This window comes from Hakea prostrata, chromosome 7 (assembly GCF_041222555.1).
Source record: "Hakea prostrata isolate BN-2017 chromosome 7, UWA_Hpros_2, whole genome shotgun sequence".
NCBI lineage: Eukaryota > Viridiplantae > Streptophyta > Magnoliopsida > Proteales > Proteaceae > Hakea > Hakea prostrata.
This window is the reverse complement of record NC_142606.1, coordinates 19,793,782-19,813,826: the sequence shown is the minus strand read 5'-3', so window position 1 is coordinate 19,813,826 and position 20,045 is coordinate 19,793,782. Positions and strand designations below refer to the sequence as shown.

The window sequence follows — 20,045 nt, the reverse complement described above, 5'->3', positions numbered from 1 at the left end:
TGCCTAGGTGACAAGGAAACTGACTTGGTGTCCAATTTATGATGATAATATAGACATATAGTAAAGATCATTTTAAAAAAATATATGCTTATACCCGATGTTAGCAAAAGAGATAATCGCCTTTTAGAAGAAAAGAAAAATCAATCCTCCACAACAAATAGTTTGAACCAGTAAGTTTCAGTGGAAAGGACGAAAAAATATTAGAAACCATCACAACTGATTTCGCAGGAAGCAAAGAAGAAACTTAAGAACCAAATCTGATGGTAGATATTTAGAAACGTTCAAATAAGAGATTCACACATCTACTACCACCTTCTCTTAATTATTTACATATAGAAAAGGAATGGTGAGTAGAATAACAGGAGAATTATAGAGAGTGGGTGTAACTGCAAAATTATAGGATAAATATCATTTACTTAGAATGAAAATATAAAAATATCTATTATATATATTGAGTAGGGTGGCAATGGTTTTCTCCATAGAAAACCAAATTATCTGTTTTTCTCTTATTTCATTTCTTTCCCTAATTTATTCCATTCTTTTTTGTATGCTTCATGTTCTTTTAATTTAAAAAATATCTCTGCTCGTAACATAAACCTGGGTTTAGAAATAGAAATGTAAGACAAATGTGTAGAAGCAAATATTAACTCCATAACCATGCCATAACGATTTTGACTATAACCAATACCAAATACAATATCAATTCTTGTGAACATGCATGATTTAGTTGAAAGCATTTCGTAGTTGCAAGCAGCAACAAGGAGGATCACATGCTTGATGCATGAAGAAACTATCCCATGTCTACTAACGAGTCTCAAGTCGCAATAGTTTATGATAAAGATCAGTAAGAGTGTCTCGTTCAGCAAATTTTTTGGCGAATGTGTCAACTCTGCATATAATTCCCTAGAGTGTCTCATAAAAATAATCCATAGAGTGAATTTCTGTAGCCCCATATTTCAAAGGGTATGCTTCTTCTTTTTCTTCTTTTTCTTCTTTTTTAATAAAGAAGATGAGACCTACACCTTTCTTTTATCTTCTCCACCTTCTTATTCTACACCAAGCTGACCTTGTAAATGTAACACGAGGCAAAGAATTCTAACCCAAAAAAACAACTGGAAACTGTCCAAATTGAAGTGGGAAACTAGCTACTACTTCAATTCTTCACTTGAGATTTGGAGATGAGATCTTTAGCGATTGCTGGAGTAGGAAGTGCTGGAATCGCTCCTTTCTGGGTTGTACACACCGCCCCACAAGCGTTTGCAAATGTAAGAGCCTCTCTCAACTTCTTCTCATCCTGTTTGCATCAAACCATGCATTAGATCGTGGCTATTAGTATAGTTTGGGTGATAATACTTGAATATATCTTGTATAATACTGAATATGAAAAATTGAGAGGATAAATAAGAAGGAAACCAACCTTCAAGATGGAAGCATCTTCGGTAAGTGAAACGAGGAATGAACCAACAAAAGCATCACCAGCTCCAGTTGTATCAACTGCATTTACTGGAAACCCAGCCACCCTGCCTTTAAAGTCCTAAAATTCACCCAAGGACAAAAACTTCATGAAAGGGAACTTAAAACCATTATTCCACTATTCTTACTTCAACTTCTTTCTTTCTTTCTTTCTTGGTCTTAGTGCATGTTATTGACAAAATATTTGCAGTAAATAGTTTGTGGCTAACAGTGTAAATGTTGATCAAGTTTCAGAGTTCATGTTTTAACATTCCAAAACAGAAGTTGGTAGTTGCAAGGTTGATGCACCCACAATCCATGGGAGCCCATGATGGGTGTATCAAATCACAAAAGTAAAGGACCTCAATTCACATATCGATATAAGTCTAGATTAGATTACTCAATCTCAACTCCCCCACAACCATACATTTTAGGGAGGACCTGGGAGGTCTACTTTGTCTGTGTTCAAAATTAGGTTTTCCTCATAAACGTGTGGTGAAAAGGGCATGAGAGCAGAGAATCTCAATTCATGATACTAATGAAGGGACCAAGCTTTTCCATGGAGGATTTCAACTCACATATCCAAATTAATTAAGCACAACACAACTCAACCTAGGTTTTTTAATTCAAAGTTCTGAAGAGATATACGATAATAAATTAAAAGAGATTATACCTTGGTGAAATATCTACAACCCTTTTCACCATCAGTGACAATAAGCAACTTCAGACCTTCAAACCACAGAGATAGTACTGCTGCTTCGTTTTCAGGATCTCCTTGTGTCAGAAAAGCTACCTCATCGTCACTAACCTGTACCAATGTAGGCTCTATTTAGCTCAGAGTCTACGTTAGAAATAATCCCATGAAAATTCTAACGTAAGCAGGAAAAAACCCTAATCGAAAGCACGAGATAGATTCCAGAATAAAAAAACTAAGAGAATCTTCACGGAAGTGCAAACCTTGATCACGTCAGCTTCTTTCCAAATGCTGTTGATCCCATCACGAGCAGCCTCGGCCGATGGCCAAAGCGGCAATCTCACATTGGGATCATAAGAAAGCAAAACCCCAGCTTGTTTAGCAGCTTTAATGGCGGCCAATTGAGTTGACCTGCAAGGTTCAGCAATCAAACTAACGGATCCAAAATGGAATACCTTCGCCTGCTTGATCATATCCATGTTAACCTCCGACTCCTTGAGAAGCATATCGGCGCTAGGGTTCCTGTAAAACATGAACTCCCTCTCTCCATTCAACTTCAACGTCACAAACGCCAATGCTGTCTTCGCGTATTGATCATATGTAACGCCATCACTGTTAACACCATTTTCCTTCAAGATATTAACCAACATGTGCCCGAATTCATCGTCTCCAACCTGAAATGCATCAAAAAACTTAGATTTTTTTTTTTCAAGATTTTGAAAATTTAGAAACCATTTTGTTGCATGCATGAATAAACGAATAATCATATGATAAATTGATAATTAATTACCTTGCCGATGAAGGCAGCGGAGCCACCGAGTTTGGAGACCGCACAAGCGACGTTAGCTGGAGCACCACCAGGGGCTTTGATGAATCCGGTAGATTCTGCCAAAGAAACTCCATTGACGTTAGGAACGAAATCGATTAGCATTTCACCGAAAGAGATTATCGATGGCTTGTTGCTTGCAGAGATCGTCATTGCTAAGAGAGATCTAGTGAAGAAGCGCGGAGAGATCTTAGTGAAGAATCGCAGAGAAAGATAGAGAGTAGATAAGAAACTGAGTATCAGAACAGATAAGGGAGAGATCAATTTATAGAAATTTCCAATTCACGATGAGCTTCGATTAAGATTTAGTTTGCAATTAAGTTGTACTTATCTCTTATCCGTATCAATCTTAATTTTCTTCCACTTTTATCTGGTCAAAATATATTTCAGTGAAAATTTTAAAAAGATGGTCAAAAGAATAGTACAACAAATCTCATCCGTAAAATGGGGGAGAATGATCAGATCGTCCTAAATATTAGGTTATTAGATTTACTTGATTCTGCTAACATGATATTAATCCAAACTTTAAAACTGGATAACTCAATCTGTCAACTTTCACAACACAATAACAAGAGTTTTAATTCACCTCTTCATCAGGGAACACTAACACTTTTTAACGTACATAGTGTGTGGAGCTCTTATACACACGTCACGCTCTGAATTATTTTATTATATTCAGACGTAGGTAAACCTGCAAATGGATAGCCGAAATTTGCCTCCAAATTCGCATTCGGTTTAAGGGTATCCGTATCTTGAATTTTTCTTACTGAAAAATATCCCTATCTGTCCGCTAAGCAGCCGGATTTAGATTTGGATAATTGTCTATTGGATCGGATATTATCCGAATAAAGTAAAGTATTCAACATTTTCTTCTCTGAAAATGATGATAATCGAATTCGAATACCAGTAATTGGAAATCAAAAATTTTTAAAAATGACAATCACCAATCAATAATCGGATATTTTATTGGATCGGATTATTATCGAATATTCGATAAAGTTTCGGATTCAAATTCGGATGCCTACTCTAAATTTCTACCGGATTCTGATTCGGATTTAGATATTCGGATTTAGATACTGAGCCTTCGATAGAATGACGTTATCTTTACTTTTAAAACTTTTCCAATGTTTGGAGGGGGACAAAAATCCAAATATGTTGGCTTCAAACTATTAGCCGCCTTTCTACTCCGAGTCTCTCTCCTCGAGAAGACTTCCGATTACGATTTGATCTACCAGATGAGAAAGGAAAAAAAAACAAAAAACAAAATAATAAAATAAGAGAGGAAATAGCTGAATGGACGTGTGAATATTTTAACTGAACGACTTTAAATATCTACAGTAAATAATAGGGGAAAATAGGAATGTTATTGGATGATTCAGATTTAATTTAACAAATTTGACAATGAATATTCAAAGCCGTTCAGCTAACCTATTTACACTCAGCTACTCTTAGCCATAAAATAATATAAAAAAACAACTACTAATCAATACTTTTAAAAGATAGTGGTGATAACCAAAAGGGGTTGGTCCAAGTGGTAAGCAACTTGGTCCACTTAAGCAAGGTTCAGATATCGAAACCTTGTGAATGCAAAAATTCCCCGCTGGGAGACTCACCCACCACAGCTAGGTGTAAGATCCCGGTCGAACACTGGATTCCTCAGGGCAAAGCCTTGGAACTGGGGTTGGCAACCAAAAAAAAAAAAGAACTGGGGTTGGCAACCAAAAAAAAAAACCATATATCTTGACTAACTTTTTTGAGGAACACTGGATTCATCAGGGCAAAGCCTTGGAACTGGGGTTGGCAACCAAAAAAAAAAAACCATATATCTTGAATAACTTTTTTGAGGAGACTAAAAAAATGAAAGAACAAGAGAGAATTTCTCTTCCCAATGCTTATTTTTCCCATTCGAAAGTTTCTTACTCCAGCACTTGAAAGTTTCATCTCTAATTTCTCCAAAAATATAAATTCTAACCTTTTCTTCTCTTCTTTTGTTTTAAAATGACAAAACTACCCTTTGTCCCTTTAGTCAATTAAAGTTTCTTTTTTAATCAATTTTTTTCTTTATTTTCTCCCTTTATCTATTTGAATCCAAGTGTTTTTTTTTTCCGCCTCTTTTATAGAAATCTTTTTTTTATTTATATATTCTTTTTTTTTTTTTTTGATGAATTCTTAATTTCTTATACAAGGAAGAAAAATATACCTAATCGTGTGTAATAACCCTGATAAAAGATGGAGGAAAAAAATGGGAAAATTACATGACTAGCTGCTTTTAGGTTTCCCTTATAAAAATAGGCAATCAATATTTCATTTTACAAAATTAGTCAAAACTGAGTTTGCATTTACAATATTGGTTTTTCACCTCTTTGGACATTTATTACCCCTAAAACTGATCACATCAAGTGGAAAAATCACTTTTTTGTCCAAAAAGAAAAAGTCATTATTTTTTTATACCCTTTGGACATTTCACTCCTATGCCGGTGTGATCAATTTTAGGGGTAAAAATGTCCAAAGAGGTGAAAAAACACTATTTTGATTAGTTTTGTAAAGTAAAACATTGAGTGGCTATTTTTGTATGGGAAAACTTAAAATCAACTAATCATGTAATTTTCCCTTATTATCTAATCAGTTTTAACAGATTCCAATAAAAAATTCAACAAAAGAAAATATAAAAAAAACCTACAATAGGAAGAAAGAAAAAATATATTATCAAAGCCAACAAATGGGAAATCTCTCCAAGTGTCTTCTACAGTGATAAAAGTGGTGAGTGAGTCTCCGCCAAATGCTCAATTGCATTGCTCGTAAGGATTTCAATTTTGTACAAAATCAGTAATTGATACGATATTGTCATGCTACCAAAATTTTTTTGTTAAAATCCACACTAGAAAGGACACACTTGGGATTCTACTCATCATGGTAGATGTCCGTGCTTCTCTCACATCTCTCCACCATACATTAGAAGTTTAGAATTCACCCTTGAATTCTAACAAAATGAATTTAAACCTCAAATGTAACAAGCGACGTATGTAGTTTTCTGCATTCAGCAACGCATGAAAGAGCAATATACATATGTGGGGTTCTCTAATAAATCGAAACAAAAACCAGCAATGGCTTACAGGCTATGGACATCTTACCAAACAAGGAAGAACTGAGGAACAAGGTTCATATAAATGAATTAACGTGTAAAGGGCACCCTGAGGATTGAAGATATGGCTGGGCCAAGTAACCCGCAGCAAAAGAAATTAGTTTGGAAACACAATTCTCACAATTACCATTTACAAAATTCCAATTTTGGGGAAGGGGAAGGGCGTATTGTTTAAATCACACAAGTTTCTCATGAATAATTAAATTGGACTCTTCTTTGGAAAATTTTGTAGCCTTCACATACAAAGGCACTACCTAATGCTGCCTTCAGAGATGGATTTGACCTTACAAACACCTACTGAAGTCATGAGGGGGATGTCCTTATAGCGGGCGACCAAAGCTGAATCTGTGTGAAGATCAACTTGCAGTGTTTCCCAAACCTTCTTCTTGGGATTCAGAACGCTGTCGGGCTCACCAACGAATCCAGGAAATGTAACTCTCTCTCCAACTGGAGCAGACTCAGGTGGATCAACCAATTCAACCTGAAGGAGAATAAACATAGCAGACATGATCAGTTTTATGTGTTTTGCAGTGTGAAGGCAGCACAAACATTAATAACAACAGAATTTCTTCTTTATGGAACCTATTACAAGGATCACTTCAAACTAAATATGGAAGAATGAGCACTAAACTTGATTGATTTGAATGGAGAAGTGAACTATTCTTCATTATTAGAACCACAACTAGTTTTGGTCACACTCAGGATATAACTTCCAGTGATGCAGATCCACAATAGAGAAGGTTTGATAATCCTTGATGTGTTCTTTGGGCTGTTTTTTCATAAAAATACAAGTAAATGCCAGCCAGCTAGTTCAACAGATAAGGATGCTCGCTAGTCATGGCGGTGACCAGCAAAGTGATCATGTAACCCAAGGCTCTGAAGGAGCGCCTAGGTGACAAGGAAACTGACTTGGTGTCCAATATATGATGATAATATAGGCATATAGTAAAGATAATTTTAAATAAATATATGCTTATATGCAACAAGGCTGGAAGCCATACTGATGAAGTGGATAATTATGCGAATACTGAGAGAATATAAGAAAACCAACACAATGAACACATAATCACATATTATCATCAAAAAAGAAAACAACAAACATACATGAACTAGTGTAAGTGTCAACAAGGTCCGTTATAGCCTTGGACACAAGAAATTCAATTTGGACACTTAGGAGCATGGTAGGAGATCTCGCTACCATGAAAAACCGAGATCTCGGTCGAGATATGCCATTTTTTGGGCGTCAACTCGGTAGCCCATCTTAATGGGTTTTAGGGTCCCAATTGGGCTAAAACTTGGTATTTAGCCTATTTAAGGCATTTTGAACACACTAGTGACCTTGGATTTGTGAGAAAACAACCCTAAGTATGATTTCTAAGTCTACCTATAGTGTGAAACCGAAATGCTGTAAGATTAGAGAATGCAAGGTTATATAACATGTAATATAAAACCATTAAGGCATATAAATGAAAATCAAGTGTATCAAATACATCAAATAACTTAAATGTCATCAAGATAACATTCATATGAGTATTACAATCTTGACTTTCTAGAATAGAATGATAAAAGTATACAACTGTTAGAAGTTCTATATAAGTCATTAACGCATAAGTTCATAAGACAAGTAGAGGATGATTGAGCTTCCTTTGATGTTGTAGATGTGCTAAGAGTAGTTGCAAGTGAAACTTTGGCTGAAATCCGCAAAAAATTGGGCAAAAATTGAGAGTTCCAGCGAGATATGGTGAGATTTGAGGCGAGATATCGCGAGATATGGCAAGATATGGCGAGATCTCGAGCGAGATATCCCATTTCGCAAATCTTGCCCTTGATCTCGTCGCGGTTTATGAAAAAACTGAGATATCTCGCGAGATCTCCCACTATGCTTAGGAGGCACCTAAACAACTATGATGAGTGGGTTTAAACATGCCTTCACTAGGTATTTGGGAGAAGCAATGCTAATGTGATGTAAGGCTGATATCAAAGGATTATAATTTAATTTTCAGTCTACTTAACATTACTTTTCCATTCCAGGGTAAACATTTCATTAAATTAATTTCTACTGCCTTCAATACAAAGAAAATATACATTTAAGTGAACCTGGCTACACCATCTACTGACAGTTCAGAAAATACTGTTGTATGTTGTAGCAACTACCAAATCTTGGGAAACTTTAACTCCCCATACATCGATTTCGCCGGCATCATGACTGCAACGACTTTGTTCTGAGTTCTCCAGTCGATTGCTCCTCCAATTGGCAAGCTCTGGAGAGTGAGTCAACGATCTGAAGGGGAGTGCCAAGACCAGTCATGATCTGAAGAAGCGACTTGTCTTAGAGATCTGTAGCGACTGTTGAGGCAGAGGTTGGTGGTCCTCTACCTCTGCATCTCTCCTCCTCCTCCTCCTCCTCCTCTATGCCGTGGTAGTGTTGGGTGATTCTGGAGGCGGAGAGACACAGGTCGTCCGCTTGTGTCTCTCCGCGTCCTTCCCCTCTCGCTCTCTAATTCTCCTTTCTTTCTCTCTAATTCTCCTCCTCTCGATCTCATCTCCTCCCTGTTTCTCTGCTCTTGCTTCCATCTTCTCTCTGCTTCTCATCTGCTCTCTACCCTCTCCTCTCAATCCAGGGTAAAAAAGAAAGAAAGAAAAAAAAGAGAATGGCCGTTTCAGGGTTCCGTCTATGGTCATTGAGGGTTTCTGTTTTCCGTGGTCTCTCTAGCGTCCGGGGAAAGCCATGAGGGCCACTGTTGCTGATCTCTCCAATTCTGTTACGATCCCAAATATGGTCCCATCTCCTTCTCTCTCCCTCTCCCCTTTTCTGTTTTTGGTTTCAGCTTCTCCGAATCTGGTTCATTCTCAGATCCAGATGTTTCTTTCTCCCTCTATTTCTCCTTCTCTTACCCTCTCACCTTCCTGTTTCAAGGTTTTGTTTCAGTTCGTCAAGGATTTCAGCCTTTGATGGCCTCTCTAGCTTCAGGGAAAGCCATAAGGGTCATCATTGTTGAACTCTCCGAACTATTTCCAACTCTGATATGTTCTCTTCATTCTTCATCTCAATCTTGTGTTGCTACCAACCCTCACATTTGTGGTGATACTGCCCATGTCCCTGCGCATTGTTGCAAGGAAGGCTTCTCGTGGCTCCGACCGATCAGGAGACTGCATCGGTCTAGTGGGGTCTGCTGCCCTTTTGGTCCACTTGTTGTGGTTGTATTTTCTGGTCTGATTGTAGGGCTTTGGGCTACTTGTTCTTGTGTGTCTAGCTAGCTTTTATTGTTGCTCCTAGGTAGTTGCTAGGCTCAATGCCTCTTAGATTTCTTGTTAGTATGGCTTTGGGCCACTTGTGCTTGTGTAACTAGTTTGCTTTTATTGTTGCTCTTAGGTGTTGCTAGGCTAGATGCGTCTCAGGTTGCTTGTTAGTTGAGGCCTCTATCTTGCTTTGCCTGGGCTTTGTCCCTTGTGCTCTTATATTTTCTTTTTTCCTCTTTAGTAATGAATTATTTATTCATCCAAAAAAACTAGCAAATATGGTCATACTTTTTCTACTTTGAACCATTTAGAAATTTTGCTAACCAGGAAGTTTTTAATCCTTCTATGAATGAAATGTACATAGTGCAATTATCATTTCTATTCCTTTTGCTCTACCTTGAAGGCACCATAGCTTTGAACAGCAGCAAGAAGTTCAGGTTGTCACTTGTCAGTGCAAGTGCTAGGTTTAAATCATGAGGTCTGCAAATTTGCACAAAAATGACAGAGGCTAGAACCAACTTCAAACTCACCCCTCCCAGCAGCACACATAGGCGAGACCATCACTGGGTATTGGTCCTTTTTCTAATTGTCTGCTTGGTCTACTTACTATTATTCTTAATTTATCCTACCGCAAAACTGTTTCTATTAAATTTGAATTCCTAAAATCTCCTAAACCATTAACTGTTTCCCTTGTTTGCATCGTCAAACCTATAGTCATTGGATTCCAAGAATTACCACCAAGTGACCTTCCAAAGAAAACCAAATAACTTTTTGCCATCCCTTCTCAGTGGTTCAGCCTCAAAACCTTCAATATTTAACCTGTCTCACATCCCGGAGAGTTGGAGGAGACACAAAATGCTTTATAAAAGGATCAGAAGAAAATTAGAGAAAAATATTTAAATTACATCAAATCCATTCACTAACTAATAGATAAGCAACCATTGCTTACTTTTGTGTGGTCTCCATTAGAAGCTGCAAGAACCATGGCGTGTGATTTGACACCCCGCATGGTTGCCGGCTTCAGGTTGCAGAGGACACAAACTTTCCGATTCTGTTCATGGATAACACGAGTATATCAATATGACCACTGATCAGAAAAATAACCAAAGACGATACCGAAAAGAATAAAAAGGAAAAGAAAGCGTGAAATATTGAACCTGCATTTCTTCAAGAGGAATATACTTGACAAGGCCACTAACAACAGTCCTTGGCGTTCCTTCACCCACGTCTATCTCTTCAATGTAAAGGGAATCAGCATCTGGATGTTTCTGAACTTTTGTGATAAGACCAACACGTATATCAAGCCTTGAAATGGAGATTTCTGCTTCAACAGCTGCCTTGGATTTTCCATCAGCAGCAGATTTACTAGGCTTTTTATTTTTTCCATCTCCATCTGCTGAAAATTGAGTCTCAGAAGCAGAAAAAAGAAACTTCTATTCATCATAAATATGACTCTTCACAAACAACCGTCCAATAAAACAGAAATACAAAATCCATCTACAAAGCAAAGAAAACCAATTGGAAGTAAAACATCACCGTAACACACAAATTCCTCAGTTACAAGACACCAATCAAGTATTTGAGAGCCAAAATAATGTGGGTCCAAATCAACCAAGGATACGATTTAGAATTCCACCATGAATTCCAGATTCCTAGTGATAGTTGAGCAACCAGAATCAGAAGAAATTTGAAAGATTCCTATTCTGGAATTGATAGGGGCATAGTTCTCCTAGAAGGCATTTTTTAAGGGCAGAATAGAATTCCAACGCCAACTCTTGAGGATGATCCAACGGTCAGACTCTGAACTGAACTTCCTACTGATGCTAGGATTCTAAAGAGCAGTATCACAGCATGAGAATTGATCTCAGAAGCTATGCAATCAGAATAACTCAATTGGCAGGCTCAATTTAATAAGAAAAGTAATATTAACAACCCAAACAATAATCAGAACCAGACTTTGGAACTTCAGTTCAAGAATTAAAAATTAAAAATGAGGTTCGACAAGGATTCTATGAAAATAATTACGGCAATCACTTAAAAATTTAAATGGTCAAATCAGCAACCAGAATTGAAATTGAGTCTGGGTTCGTAACATTTCAGAAATCCCAGTCCAAGGATTCCTTTACCCAAACTTTTCTAATTCTTTTTAATAGGAGATTGTTAGATAAATATGTAACACAGGAGCTTGATTTCCTTATTATACGCTTAGTTTCCTACCCGAGTTCCTTAAGGTAATTAGGAATTTTAATCCTTAAATATGCACATAACTCATTGAGGAAGATCAGAGCTGAATATCAAAAGTTGAAATTGTTTATTCAGGGTGTAAGTACTGTATAGCTGGATTCAGAGTCTTTTCCATCAGTATCCTCTATTCTTTTCTATCTGCCAAGATATGTTCTTGGAAAGAACCCAAAATCCTGTGAAGCCAAGATATGTTATTTTTGTCAATCTTTGTCTTGTTCTTCCATCCACTCCTCTCTTTCTAAACTCCAAATCGACAGCAAAACTGATCCCCCAAACCCATTGTTGTTTACTGCATCATATTTCATGTAATATCCATTTTCATTTCCTACAAGCATTCTGTTTGTTCTTCAACTACAGCCCGTAAGCCCCACTTAATCATACTTGCGGGTTGTAGCAAAAATAAGGCTGGTTTGTGTTTTGATGTGGATTCCCAAACGTATCAAACAGCACTGTTAAGTTTTCAAAAATAATACATGTTCTCCCGATAACAGAAGAAATTCCCCCCAGCCAAAAATATCCAAAATAGAAGATCTATCAGATAATTTTCAATCCACGTTACATCTGCCATCAGAAATTAACTAAACTACATGTAGGCAACCAAGTTATTATCTTTTTTACATATACCTTAGCATTACCTGAAATTTTTGTTTTCTTCAGCTGCTCAGCAGCCTTCTTCACAGCATCTGCCTTCTCTATCCTATCTGCTTGACTTCCAGCAAATTTTTCCCTATAGAACTCTACCTCTTCATCTTTCTGTATAACAAAATGAATGTCAAACAACACTTGTCTGGATAGGGGTAAATGAACCATCAGAAAATAAAGCACCATAAAATATGCAGAAAACAAACAAAAATAGAGAAAATAAGTATACCAGTTCCTTAAATAAAGGTTCAGGCTTGCCAATTTTATGACCAGAAGGTAGAAACTCCCAAGGTCTCCGTGCCCTGTCAAGATCTCCTTTCTCTTGACACAGTGAAAGATGTTGTCTTGGCAAATTTAACTGGCTTAATACCTTAAATGTCAAAGAAAATAAGGCCTCAGGATGCAAAATCTAGTAAACCATAACATTGAGAAAGCATATAAGCGTGAAATATTTCCTAATTCACAATGTAAATAAGCTAGGAGATGTATAACCTCAACGGAGAAGGATGGCATGAAAGGTTCCAGCAAAGCTGCCAGTAGATATACAAGTCCAGCTGAAGTCCTCATAACAATGTTGCAGGAAGGTAGATCTTCTTTAAAGAGCTTCCAAAATTGGCTGTCCTGCACGCATAGAGAATTTATTGATGCAGATACAAAAACAGAAAAGGTTAACACATATAACAACAAGAAGAAGCCTTGTCCCAACTAAATGGGATCGGCTCCATTTGAGGCCATACTAGATACAAGACCTAAGCTATGCATATCCTTTCTCAACACTTCTTAAGGTTATCTTAGGTTTGTTCCTAGTTTATCTAATGCCTTTTATCTACATTAAATTACTTCTCCATACAGGGGCATTTAAGGTTCTCTATTGGATGTGGCCATACCACCTCAATCAATAACAATATCAAATTGAAAAGAGCAAAAAAATTAAACAAGCTTACTTGCAAATATGCATTCCCCTCACTAGAAACTGCCATTGCACTCCTCAATCCTTGCTTTAATTTAACCTATTTAAGACCAGATAATAGAAATAAGAGAATAATAATGTCATTCACTGCCTGATTAAAGGAGACCCAAAAAAAGTAAAATTAAAGAGGTCGTGTCTGCATCCAATAACCTTCTCCATTGAGTCAATGTATTGATCGACAAGTTCACTAACTTTTTCTGCTAATTTCTTGGTCAGAGGGTGCGACTCTGCACCTGGAGCATCAGGAATGATAGAGGCATACCCTTGGCCTACATTTAAAAAAAAAAAGGGGGGGGGGGGCTATCTGTAAGCACTGAACGCAAATACAAATAACACAAAAGAAGTGATAGAGACGATTTTAAGTCTACAACTTGTAATGGTAACACTCAAAAAAAGCATAAAGAACAAACTTGATTCAAACCAAATCCATGAAAAGTGCAAAAAAGAAAGGAATATTGCACTTATCTCATTGCTTTCCTCTATTTCATTCAAGCAACATAAATAGAGAACTATAATTAAAACAGAAGATAGTCTGACTTGCTAATATATAGTCTGATTTGATAAGATTCTCTCCAGAAGCTTTGTACTTCGATTTTTATATAGGAGAAGGGGGGGAGAGGGGTGGGTGCATTTGCTTTGCAATTTAGTTCCACATGTAGAATGCTTACTAACCTTCAGGTTTTGCAATGAAGCTCAACACTCTGTTAATTAAATTTCCCAAGTTATTGAGTAATTCAGAGTTCAGTTTTGCTTGCAGATCAGCCCATGTGAATAACGTATCTGACACCTAAACTCATACATACACACAAAAGTTTGTCAAGCTATAAATATAGAGAATAATAAATACAACTAAATGCAGGTGATTGAACCAGAAGAGAATGTAGCAACAACTCACCTCGGGCCTATTTGCTAGCAAGTAATATCGCCATACTTCCACAGGGATGTTTGTGTCCTTTGCATCATTACCAAAGACTCCAACTCCCTTACTTTTGGAGAATTTACCTGCACAAGCAGAACAACTAAGCCATGCAGATATAATATATAAACAACTACAATGTAAGGCAACTTTCCCTTTATTTCCTCACTCCAAGTCACCTTATGGACTTATGGGAGGAGGTGATTCATAAACAGGACAGATTATGCATCTGCATGGTAAGGCCTCCATATAGCAAAGCAACTAGCATGGGGCCATATATATATATACCTGCTTCATAGTTTAGGTACTCAGTTACACTGATAGTCTTCATCAATGTCCAGTTTTCTCCGGTCCCAAGAAGTGTAGATGGAAACATTACCTGAAAATAGAAAAAGAAAATATCTCAATGAATACATGAATTTTAAAGAAATATAACAAAAGAGGAAGAAATTATGATTGACTAGTCAAAAAATTAAAGTTTATTTACTATGATTGAGCGCAACATATCCCAACAGAGAAACATGGGTTGTCATCAAAAACACAAAGAAGTCCTTTATAGTATACCAACTATGAATTGAGAAACAGGCAATTAGATACAAGTAAAAAAGGCCTAGAACTGCATAAATACAGAACCAAGTTAATGCATGCCTGGTGTGCATGGTGAGTTATCAAACCAAATGTAGTCTAAAGAATCAGAATATCTGAGCCTAATCACTCGTGAATACTTAGACAAACCTATGAAGATAAACATCTCCAAAAACTAAACATGATTAGTGAATCACAACTATTAATGCCGTGCTATCTCTGAACGTAAGAACATGGTTCACATAATGGATATTTGTCATCTTTTAATTCAGCCTAAAATCAATAGAAAGCTGTTTTCACACAACTTGATAAGTTCCAAGCACTGATTGCCAGATCCAATTTAACCAACTCCTCAACCCATTTGATCCAGAGTGGAACGGTCTCCAGACACTAACTCCCTTACAACATTCCGGACCAAACAAATGAACTATAAGTAGAAAAGATATTGCCAAAATGTCAACCACATTTTTCTTCTCTTAATTTTTTGTAAAAAACAAACCAAAAAAAAAAATTGTCAGCGGAGGGGGAGAATGACATCTGAAATAAATAAAAAAATTTAAAGGATAATGCCAGGACCAGGGCACTCCACCCACCATAATTTTCAAAATAAATGACTAGATCTTCAAATTGCGTCATGCAAGTTATCATGGCAACTTTAAAGTTCTTTGTTTTGTAGATGTTATATACCAACATTCAAAATTTCAATCAAGGTCAGTAGGTCACAATTGAAACATTTTGGCTTTGATGGACTTTGAGACAAGATCATATCTGAAATACAAAATTTTAAATTATTGTATTTCATCAAAAATAAGCTAAATGATAAAACTTAAATCAAAATGTCACATAAGAAAATGAGTCACATAATTGACAAAATAAGTTGGCATTAAGTAAGGGCAAACCCATTGCCAAAGGGTTCCACAAAGTACAAACTAATTTAGCATTGAAGACATTAATTGCAACTTATATTTTCTTTCAATTATTTTTTATGTTTGATCTGCAATGGGAGACCTATACTTCATCTCCCACAAGATTTGCCAATGAAAAGACCTTGCAAATTCAAAGGATGCAATGGTTTCCCTTTCTACCAAATAAAATCCCTGTAGTTTGGATGTAGTTAGGATGAAACACAACATAGAGAGATGAGGGAATGGTAATCCAAAAGCAGAGGGAGGACAGAAGCAGTGAAGAGAAAGAAGAAAAAAAATATATGCAGCAGAAAAGATGGGGTAGAGCAGCTCAGCACCCACTGGAGATGAAGAAAGGGCACACATTTGGCAAGAAATGAAGTCCTAATTTCAACTTTTAAGATATTTTCTACCAAGTGTAACACATAATGGCATTTGAAAAAAATTAGACGTAAGATGTTTACTTTTGGAAAAATAGAAAACACAGTTATTCATTATAGTTATCAAATAGAACCAGCAGAATACTTTCCGATGACAGCAAAGAATTATCCCTCTCAAATGGGGGTTGAAGTCACCAATGCACACAGCCAAACAGGCTCATCAACACAAGTAACTCAATTAATCTTTTCAATATGTCTCCAGTAATGGAGATTACAGAATATGTAAACAGAATCAAACACTCCTAAAGGTAAAGACTAATTCTCTAAAGACTCTAACAAGAAAACTATTCAAATTAGGAAACTAAGAAAACTAGGAAACCAAATATCCTACACATCGGGATTCTAAAATAAACAGAATAATAGAAATTCAATGGAAAATTTCCCCAGACAACATAGGTTTCTAAAATTGTACTAGATGCAAGATCTAAAACTCAAACTAGACACCATCCTTGTTCGTCTAGGTACCAAAGGGGTTTAGGTCAATCCAAGGTAGTACAGCTCACCACATTATACCATGGGTGTGCTGTGCATACCCCATTCCCTTACGCTGGCATTGTGGGAACCCTTTTGTCCCTTGGTTCTTACACAACAAGTAAAGAAAGACAAAATTGTTTATTCTGCATCAAGATCCCACATTGGTATTAGGATTTCAATTGCACGAAGGGAAGAGAAGGAAAGGAAAGATTGCACATCCCTGGTCAGGAGTTACAATTGATCATGATTACAAAGTGTAGCATTTGACCTCAACGTCCCAACATGAATTGCCAAATAAAATAAACAAAAAGTTATCACAGTGGCAGCATACTGTCCATGCCCATAAACTAACACCATGGTCCAAAGAATCAACATGTCTAACAGGGCCGACTTTTAATCCATGAGGTAGGATATTCCAAGCTTTGAAAACCTCTACATGAATTAACATTGAACACATCAGTAAATCAAGCTCCCTATCACAATCCAGATCAGCATTTTCCAAGAAAATCTGGTCCCCAATCCCTTGGAAATGATGCCTGACACAGCTCACCAGAAAGAAAAAATACCTTTAAAAAGAAGCAGATCCTAGTGTGCCCTCATCACTCAAGCTTTTCCAGTGTAGCCTCCTAATCTAGAGACTAAAAGTGATAATGGGATATTTATGGTACAAGAAATGCATCACTTACAGTATGGAATGGCACATTATCCTTGCCCATAAACTGATATAGTTCCACGTTTGAAGGATTCTTCCACCATTTGCTCCAATCACTAGTATAGCAAGCAGTAATTGAAACATAACCAATTGGCGCATCAAACCACACATAGAAAACCTAACAAGTAGAGTGCAGTCAATCAGTTGCTGAACTGTCACAATAAATCATAAAAACATGGGGAGAATGAATGTGGGTCCATCATGTTTTCAAAGAATAAAATTTGATATATGCATTAAGCAGAAGAGATGGAACACTGAAGAGAGAAAAAATGCAGACTGCATCATTATTATTTACCTTCTCCTTAAATTTCTCATGAGGAACAGGGACTCCCCATTTGAGGTCCCTGGTAATACATCGTTGTTTTAACCCTTCTTTTAGCCATGCATTTGTGGCTTGAATAGCATTTTGACTCCATGATCCCGCCACCGACATTTTGTTAATATACTGCTCCAGCTTATCTTTCAGCAGTGGGAGTTCCAGAAACAAATGCTCTGTATCCCGTATACGTGGAGTTGTTTTACATACCTGCACAACAGACAAGCTTCAATACAAATAGGAATAATGCACTACTACAATTGTATTTCTAGGTATCTATGGACTCTAGAAAACTGGCTGAGCAAAAACAACCTAACCTCAGTAAATAAATAGAAAAATGATGTACCTTGCACTTAGGATCCTTTAGTTCTGTTGGATTCAACATATTCCCACAATTTTCACACTGATCCCCTCGTGCAGAGTCATAATTACAATTTGGCGTGGGACAGGTTCCCTCCACAAAACGATCAGCTAAGAAACGATTACAAGTATCACAATAAAGCTGTGATTGAAATTGAAATAACGTCAAAAATTGTTTCTGAAAAAGTTCTGGTAAAAATTCAAGCTAACAGTCTTTGACACGAACTAAGCATTCAATAATAAAAAAAATGAAACCTGCTGCATAGTGTTTTCAGAGAGCCAATTGTTCTCCAACAACTTCTGGAAAATAGCTTGACAAATCTCAGTCTGCTGCGGAGTAGATGTGCGCCCAAACTCATCAAAACTAATGTCAAACCATTTATATACGTCTCTGTGAATTGCATGGTACCTACAGAGCCCATAAACACGAATTTTGTAGATATCATTTCTGTCATACAGCCGAATTGGTGATTTCAATACTTCATTCCAATCCCATCAATCTTTCTCAGCTATTTTTCCACCTGGCTTCCTTTTATATATCAAGTACTTAATAACATGCTTATCAGAAAATAGCCAATTTCAAATTTCTACCATATTGTAAGGGTACATTGGATATAAAGACTAGATTTTAAATGTGTAACTTAAAAATTATACAAAATTATGGGACCAAATTTGCAGCAAGTAATCCCACATACTTATCACAAATCTGCTTGGGTGTGCATTTCTCTTCCATGGCTTTGGTCTCTGTGGCAGTTCCATACTCGTCAGTCCCACAGATGTAAATAGCGTTGTAATCTCTAAGACGGCAGTAGCGAGCGAAGACATCAGCACTTAAAACACCTGAGAAAAAGAAACCCAAAGGAGAAAATCAATTCATAAAGACAAAACAGATTAAAATTCAGAGAAAGAGAGAGAGATTAATACATCCAATGATGTTGCCAAGATGAGGAACGTTATTGACGTAAGGCAATGCACTCGTAATCAATATGTTCCTACGGCCTTCGATCGGAACCTTGGGAGTGGCGTTCTCCATCTGCAACTTCTGGGTTTTGTGTTTGGAAGAAATTGAATTAGTTGCAATATAGGTTTATGGTGTTCTCGGACAGAGAACAGAAAACTGTTTAGGGCTTAAAGGGTTTTGCTTTGCTGACTCACACAAGCACTTCTTGGTATACCTATAAGCTAATCGCATTCTGCCACGTGTACATTGAATTCTTTATTAGTGGCACGATCAAACTGGGATAGCGATTTTCACACATTTTTAGAATACATTTTCAACTTTGAAGCAGTGAAAGTGAAAGAAGAGACGGATTGGTTGCAGGCCCAGAACTCGGTGATTTCGTGGAACTATTGAGAGGTGACAGATCCGACGAGCTGTTCAAGTTGTGGGCATGTCTTGTTGTAGTTGTTGACCGTGACATGCTGATGAGGAGGACTAGTTGTGTTCTTCTCTGTTATGGTTCCTGAAATTGAATCCTTCAAGTTGCAGAAACTGAGTTTTAGGTATGTGATAAAGAGAGGAGAGAAAAACACCCAACTTCAATGTAATTATTTTTAGGGATGGATTAGTTGATTACTGTTTTCCCTTTACAACTTCACATCTAAATCAGACTAGAATATAAAGCTTGGTATTTCATATGATCTTTCTAAATGAATGTAAATCAAATGAAGAGAAAAATGGCCATTGACAGTTTTTAAACACAATTAGAAGGAAGGGATAAATAATAATTTCAAAAAGAGCAAAATTTGATTAGCAATTAAGCTATAATATAAGGGAACATCAGTAATTATCCTTACATAATAACAAAGAGCTCAGGGTTATTTTGAAGTTTTGAAGAATACAAAAATGCTACATCATTTATTAAACTAATGGAGCTTAGCTGTACAAGACGTTAGTGATTTCAGGCAAAAAAAATGATAATTTCAAAAAAGTACAAGAGAAAATAAGGTAATTAAGCTATAGTATTAGGAGGAATTAGTAATTATTCCTTGTTTTTATTTCTATCTTATAATACATACCAAACAACAGCCTATGATATTGTGCCCCTATTTTTTGAATATCGAGGTCTTATCTACTTTCAGCTCAAAAAAAAAAATAGGACCTTGCTTGGGTCCTGCGCAATAAAT

The 20,045-nt window shown here is 36.7% G+C and overlaps 2 protein-coding genes across 3 annotated transcripts; both read right to left on the bottom strand.

Annotated features, from left to right (window-relative positions):
* Positions 1-1,142: 1,142 nt before the first annotated feature.
* Positions 1,143-3,149, bottom strand: LOC149010389 (putative fructokinase-5). Its single transcript, XM_089163098.1, has 5 exons — positions 2,937-3,149; positions 2,410-2,820; positions 2,126-2,260; positions 1,418-1,534; positions 1,143-1,294 (listed from the first exon to the last, which is right to left on the bottom strand). Exons 1-5 carry the CDS (start codon positions 3,123-3,125, stop codon positions 1,154-1,156), a joined length of 993 nt encoding a protein of 330 aa, XP_089019224.1. The 5' UTR covers positions 3,126-3,149; the 3' UTR covers positions 1,143-1,153.
* A 2,871-nt stretch (positions 3,150-6,020) lies between these two features.
* On the bottom strand, positions 6,021-19,602 carry LOC149010388 (putative methionine--tRNA ligase). Of its 2 annotated transcripts, none has more exons than XM_089161529.1 (17): positions 18,843-19,602; positions 18,614-18,758; positions 18,174-18,327; positions 17,905-18,060; positions 17,538-17,768; positions 17,217-17,360; positions 14,415-14,505; positions 14,106-14,212; positions 13,883-13,997; positions 13,361-13,479; positions 13,185-13,250; positions 12,733-12,861; positions 12,470-12,610; positions 12,234-12,351; positions 10,512-10,750; positions 10,304-10,405; positions 6,021-6,595 (listed from the first exon to the last, which is right to left on the bottom strand). In XM_089161529.1, exons 1-17 carry the CDS (start codon positions 18,949-18,951, stop codon positions 6,365-6,367), a joined length of 2,397 nt encoding a protein of 798 aa, XP_089017655.1. In that variant the 5' UTR covers positions 18,952-19,602; the 3' UTR covers positions 6,021-6,364. The 2 variants fall into 2 exon arrangements, with proteins under 2 accessions (XP_089017655.1, XP_089017656.1); XM_089161530.1 differs by having other exon boundaries at positions 10,512-10,747.
* Positions 19,603-20,045: the final 443 nt, after the last annotated feature.